The 6648-nt window shown below is 39.9% G+C and overlaps 1 protein-coding gene across 1 annotated transcript in view; it reads right to left on the bottom strand.

Moving 5' to 3' along the window:
* Nucleotides 1-6648, bottom strand: part of Thbs4 (thrombospondin 4) — a 65580-nt gene that overhangs the window by 54692 nt on the left and 4240 nt on the right. The window contains exon 2 of the mRNA XM_012512601.2: nt 5460-5660. Within this exon, the coding sequence (XP_012368055.2) occupies nt 5460-5660 (201 nt within the window). The remainder of the gene's footprint in view (nt 1-5459; nt 5661-6648) is intronic.

Here is a 6648-nt window from a genome sequence, read left to right as displayed (position 1 = left end):
AAGATGCCCATCACCTGAGGAATGGTTGAAAAAGATGTGGTATTTTTACACAATGGAGTATTATTCAGCTATTAAGAATGATAAACTGCAAGCCTTTATACTGAAGTGGATGCCACTTGAACATACACTCATAAGTGAATTAAACCAGACACACATATGTAAATATCGTATAGTCTCCCTAGTATAAGAACTCCAAAGAAGAAATAGAAATAGAAAGGTATAACACAAGTAAAAGGAAAGCAGGGTCTCAAGGACTAACTAATCAAGAGAGGGAAAGGAGAAGAGCTAGGAAACATGAGAAAGTCAAGCCATACAGTTATATGTAGAAGATGGGCAAGGCAATGATCCTGAGAATCTTCAGAAGACTTTTTAATCTAGCAGAAAATTGGAAAGATTCTCACCCTGACTAACTATATATAATACCTGTGAAATAAGCTACTGCACTGCAGATGGTAATTTGTAACAATAGTTTCATGCTTGGAGTGCCTTTCATTCTGGTCTTCTGAATATGGGCTGCTTGTCATGACATGCCAGTTGCTGCTATGATGTCTCTTGGGTAGGTGGTTCTTCAAGAAGAAGGGGGTGGTGAATTTAAGCAAGAGACAGGAAAAGGAATATTGTGGGACTGTCCTGCTTCAAGGTTGTATATGGTGAAATTTTTGGACTTATGTGTAAACATAAGAAGTATATAATTCTTTATGCCTATTTCTAAAATATATTCTAATTTTAAAATGTTTTTTATCATATTCTGTGGGGACTTATATTTCAACATATCAATACTTGATGAAAAGTATCTTTTCCATATTATGCCTAAGATGTTTGCTATGCAGACAGATAGTGAGGTTAAGCTTAAGAGCCTAATTTGTATGGTAATAACAATAAGCTTGTCTCCTGGATCGTTAACAACCTAAGTTTGCAGACCAAAATTAGAGAGAAAGGAGGGCTGCAAGGAATGCCAACATTTTGGCCCTAGCCTTCTAAGGTCAATTAAAACACAGGACATATGAGAACTTGTACTGTTAAGTCATGTAACTTGGTAGTGTCCCAGATTTTCTGATCAGGAGATTATGGGGCCAAAGAGGAAAGTGATCGATGATGTAGAGTGTGCCTAAGGAGAGTCACATGGAGAGAAAACATTCTCGCAGGCTTTCACAGAGAGCACATTGGCCAAGAAATGGCCTTGCCTCATCCACATGACTGATACTGACAAAGGTTCTACAATCTGAGGTGCAGGATCTCGGGATAAATCCTGAGGGGATTTCATTGACCTTATCAGACCCAAAAGCTGCAACTCTTGTTGCATAGGTCCTGCTTTACCTTGGTCTTGGCCATCCAGCAGAAAAGTATAAAAACGAAATATAACAAGTAAAGCCACGCTTTTATGTTGAGCTGTGGGGGACTCAGGTCAACAATTTCTGACATTGCCAGTCAAGTGGCAGACCCAATACTATTATGGGTTACTGTACTCTTTTAGAATATTTTGCTGAGTTTACACACCTATAATATTCAAATAATGGCACTTAACAAAAAAAGGGCATACAGATGATTGTATCTGTGTATTCAAAGTGGTTTGGATAGATATATAGTTACATTCTCTTAATGAATAGAATGATTCTTGTACAGCAATTAACCACTAGGAAGAGTGTGTGTCGTGTGTTAATTATTGAAACTGTCCTACTGATTTGATTTGCAACTGTCTCATTGCTATTTGTTTATGAATAAAATTATGGGGAAAAAAAGAGTATTTTTCTGAGTTTACACACCTATAATATTCAAATAACGGAACGTAACAAAAAAAGGGTATACAGATGAATGTCCATTTTGTGTCTGTGCATTCCAAGTGGTTAGGATAGATATATAGTTACAATCTCTTAATGAATAGAATGATTTGTTCTAATGGTGTCTGTAAATAGGATATCAAGTCCACATCTCGTACAGCAATTAACCACTAAGAAGTATGTACACAGTGTGTTAATTATTGAAACTGTCTTACCGATTTGATTTGAAACTGTCTCATTGCTATTTGTTTATCAATAAAATTATGGAAATAAAAACAAGGTGATTAGTAAAACCTCTGTCTTCTGAATAATCTGTAAAGTTGCCCATCCAGGGAGACTACACCCCACCCTGTAAATAATGTCTGCACAGGCACCATTGTGTGCCTTGCTGGGGAGTCAAAACCACATGCCACCTCTTTTCCATGGACCTCAGAGACACCTAACTTCTCTATTGTTCAAAACACAAGGGGCTGCTGCTGCTTTTTACAACTTTCAGGTTTGCCAGTGATGGTGATGATTTGCTCTTTTCCCATTATTCCCATGAAAAAACTTCTTTATGCACAGTCTTTAACTCTCCAAGTTTTGCTACTATAAAAATTTTTCTTTGTTTTCTGAGAATTCTAATTTCTGGAATTTTTAAGGACTTATTCCTGAACCACACCCCATCACCCATTTTCTAAGAACCATTAATCTTCCTGATGGATTAGAAGGGTGTGTGTGTGTGTGTGTGTGTGTGTGTGTGTGTGTGTACATTAACTATCCATTACTATAGCAAAATATTGACATTAACATTTAAAAGGAGGAAAGATGTATTCTATCTCATGGTTTCAGAGGTTTCAATTTGTAGTAAGTTGGTTCCTTTGTTTGGGGCCTGGAGTGAGGTAGAGCATCAAGATGGGCAATGTGCTGTAGAACAAAGCTACTCACCTCATGGAAGCCAGAAAACAAGAGAAATAGAAAAGCACTGGGCTCTCCATATCAACTTCTGGGCATGCCCTGTCATGACCTAACTACCTCCAAATAGATCTACCTCCTACGTATTTCCCAGACTATCTCCAATGAGATTCCAGCACAGGCTGCCAACCATATCATCACCAATGAGCCACCAGGGGACATTTGAGATCCAACTTCAATGGGGAAGTATTCATCAATGCTTTTATCTTTTCCCTTATAATTTCAATCAGCTGGCATTTATAGCCACATCACATTACTAATGATTTTTTAGGGGAAACACATATCCAGTCCCTCACTCATTTATCTGCCTGCCTAAATATCTACTGTCACTCTTGTCTTCCTGGAGTAAATGGGAAGAACGAGTTCAGGAGACTTTGTTTCACTATGTTCCCTAGCACTGCAGGCTCATTATCATGGATTCATGCTGACTAGCCATTAATAAAGAGAGAGATGCAGTGAGGTTGAAAATCCAGGCGCAGAAGTGTCACTTGTAGGGATCTGCTGGTGTCTCAATGTGATCTGTTGTACCCAGGGAGAAATGGTGGCAGGAAATGGGAAAAGATAGACTAGAACATAAGAGCTGTGTTAGATAGGGGTTTGTCTGCCTTGTTGGCAAAACAACACCCCCTGAACAATAGTAAAGGCCTTTATACTTTTACAAAGTTGTAAGATACAAGGTTGCCAAGCAACCAAGAGCTCACAATATCCAGATAGGATGTTTATTTTCAAGACTGAGGAAGTTTGACTGCTTTAAGCAATGAGGCTTTATCCTGCCCTCCCACATCAGATCAATTTTCAGTGGCTCCCAAGAGTCACTCAGCAGAGAACCTGCCTGGAAGTAAGCTCAAGAAAGCTTCTCATGGCCTTGAAGTGTTAAGAAACTGCTGGGCAGAGGTGGGAGCACAGGTAAGTCACTGGGCTATTGCGAAACAAGCAGTACCTTCCAGAGAGGTAAGGCAAATGCAGCTGTTTCACCCAGAGCAGAGAGACAGAATGTCCATGCAGCAGGAAGGGGATGAAGACAAAGGATCAGGAATTGCTGATCATGTTACCAGACTCCACTACCTGATATATCACAGATCCCTGAGAGCCAGGAGGTACAGACTAAGGAAGCAGACTCAGAAGCAGGTAGAAAAGGGAATGACTGTGTTGGAACTCGACCTGAAAGAAGGGGTAAAAGTCCCTTTCCTTTTTGTTCTAACCTAATAGTACTGGCAAATTAAGAATTAGGAATTTCTTTTAGCTCCTAAGCCTACAGATAGAGGGTTCAGTCAAAATAAAATCTAAGAGAGACTGAAGTAATAGGAAGTGTCTACTTTCTTAAAATGTGCTGAAATAGGCATAAAACCCAGGCAGACGAACTGCCCCTCACATTTTATTAAATGGTTGAGGTAGCAGCATATCTGTCACAATCCTTAGTAAATGAAAGGGTTTTGGGGTTTTAGGAGGGTGGTTTTTGTTGTTATTGCTGTTTTGTTTTTGTTTTTGTTCTTTAGAGATAGGGTCTCACTATGTAGCCCAAGCTGGCCTTGAACTGACAGTGATCCTCCTGTATCAGCCTCCCAAGTGCTGAGATTATAGACATGTGCTGCCATGCCCAGTTTCTTAGTAAATGAGAACAGGTTATTATCCCTAAACATGGGTGGGAAGGGAAAGGATGAAAAACAGTGACTTTTCTTTGGGAGTAATTTCTTAGAGCTTGGAACAATTCACTGCAGCAACAAAATAGATGACAACAAAGAATGAAAAGAACTGTGTGAAGTGGCATGAAGCAGGCAGAGAATACCTGTTTAATCTGTCCAGCTGCTGGAGAAATACCTACTTTCTCAAAGCCAGCAAGATGCTTGCAGAGCTGGAAGTTCTGCTCAGCTATAGGGATCCAAGGAACGGAAGAATGGTATGGGTGCCTGGTATGGGAGGAATATCTGGTATATTCCCCATCAAATTTACGTACTGAAGACCTGTTCCCCATGTGTACTGGCCTACATGTGTGTTTTTTTATTTTTTGTTTTGTTTTGTTTGGTGGGAAAAAAAATTTCTGTTCAATTTTTTTGGGGGATTGAACTCAGGCCCTTGTGCTTACCAGGCAAGCACTTATTCTACCATGTACTGGTATTTGAAAGTAGGACCTTTAGGAAGTGATTTGCACATCTATACTCCCAACACTCTTGGCAAATTCCACTTAGCCTCAGCCTCAACTTAGTGCTGAGGGTGAGACCTCCATGATGGGATCCATTCATGCTCAAGCACAGACATGAGGAAAACTGGTCTTTCTCCACTATGTGAAAAGACAATGAAAAGAAGGCCATGTACAAGTCAGCAAGTAGGCCCTAGTGAGAAACCACAAATGCCAATGCTTCGCTCTCAGACTTCCTAGTCTCCAGAACTGAGAAATAAATGTCTGTTGTGTATGTCACCTATTAGGTGGTATGAACTGATGGAGACAGTGACCAATTGTCCTGGATCTTGTCTCTTCCAGAACCATACTGAGAATAACATGAAGATAAGACAATGTCAAAAGACAATTTGGTCACTAGCAATTCTTCATTCTTTCCCCCAATGCTGCCAAACCTCCCCTGAATACAGACAAATGTGCAAATTGAAGAATACAACACTGGACACAAATTGAAGAAGTGAGAAAAAGTTGTAGAAAGGAAACATCATAAGGAATATCTTAGAATAGGAGAAGGCTATTTTTATCAAAGTCATTTCTACATTTTATCTAACCTTTGTTTAAGCGTCCCATCACAGTAAATTCAAAGTATTTGCTGTTGTCAGTTGAGTAGAGGCCAAATATGGTGGCTGAGCTTTTAGTCTGCAGCTTGAAGGTAGCAATCATATACAGCTCATTCAGGGTGGGGTCTCTCAGGACTGGCAGCAGAGCACCAGGATTCAGCCTCTGACTGGAGGCTGGGAGGAGGTCAAAGACTGTGGAGGAGACAAAAAGGTAGTCAGTAAATCAAATAGAAATTTAAATGAAGGATGGGGAGATAGATGGGCAGTCAAAGTACCTGCCTTGCAAGCGCAAGAACCCAAGTTTGATCCCCAGTACTGTATTCCATGTGCAGTGAGACCTCATAACCAAATAAATAAATAAAATGATTCTAAAATTTAAATGAAAGATGAACTTTGGGGCAGACATGGTTGGCAGGTATTTGAAAAGAAAGTACAAAATAATATAAACTAATCTGGCATCATTTTTTATAACATCAAACTTACCAGCTCTTCCCTGTAATTTTTGCAGTGGCAGGACATTTCAAGCAGAAGTATAGTACCACATTCATCATTGGTTACATCCTTAAGAGAAGACTACATTTGTAAACTCAAAATTGGATTTGGATAAAAAAGTGGCTGTGAAAATACCTACTAGCAAAAGCCCTGAAAATGTAAACACAAAGGGGGAAGATGAGAGCATTCAGCCTGTTGTTTTTCTCATGATCTCCAGAAAGGAATTTCAGTCATGGGGTCCCCTACATATCTCCCACTCCAGAGCCATCTGTGTTTTCTTGGTCATTGACAAATGGCAGAGAATGCAGGAGAAAGCATGAATGTGGTAGCAGATGCAGTATCAGCAAAATAATTTGCTGCCTACTGTGTGAGAACTGAGTATTCCCTTTCTTCTTTCATAATTTCTAGTATTTTTTTATACTTAAAAAAATCTCATTGTAGGGTCAGTCAGATAGCTCATAGCTTAGGCAGATGCAGGGGCTAGGGGTTTGATCCTTGGCCTGCCATGCTGGCCCTGCCCCCAAGGCATGCTGAGCCAGGATTGAGACTGGGTGTGGTGCCATGTGCCTGTAATCCCAGTGTTTAGGAGACTGAAAAACAGGAAAGATCACTACGAGTCCAATCTATGTAGTGAGACCCTGTAGACCCTGTACTAAAATGCATTTAAAAGAAAGAAAGAAAGAAAGAA

The sequence above is a fragment of the Octodon degus genome, unplaced genomic scaffold, assembly GCF_000260255.1.
Source record: "Octodon degus isolate 3935 unplaced genomic scaffold, OctDeg1.0 scaffold00238, whole genome shotgun sequence".
Classification (NCBI taxonomy): Eukaryota; Metazoa; Chordata; class Mammalia; order Rodentia; family Octodontidae; genus Octodon; species Octodon degus.
This window is presented reverse-complemented; position numbering and strand designations above follow the sequence as displayed.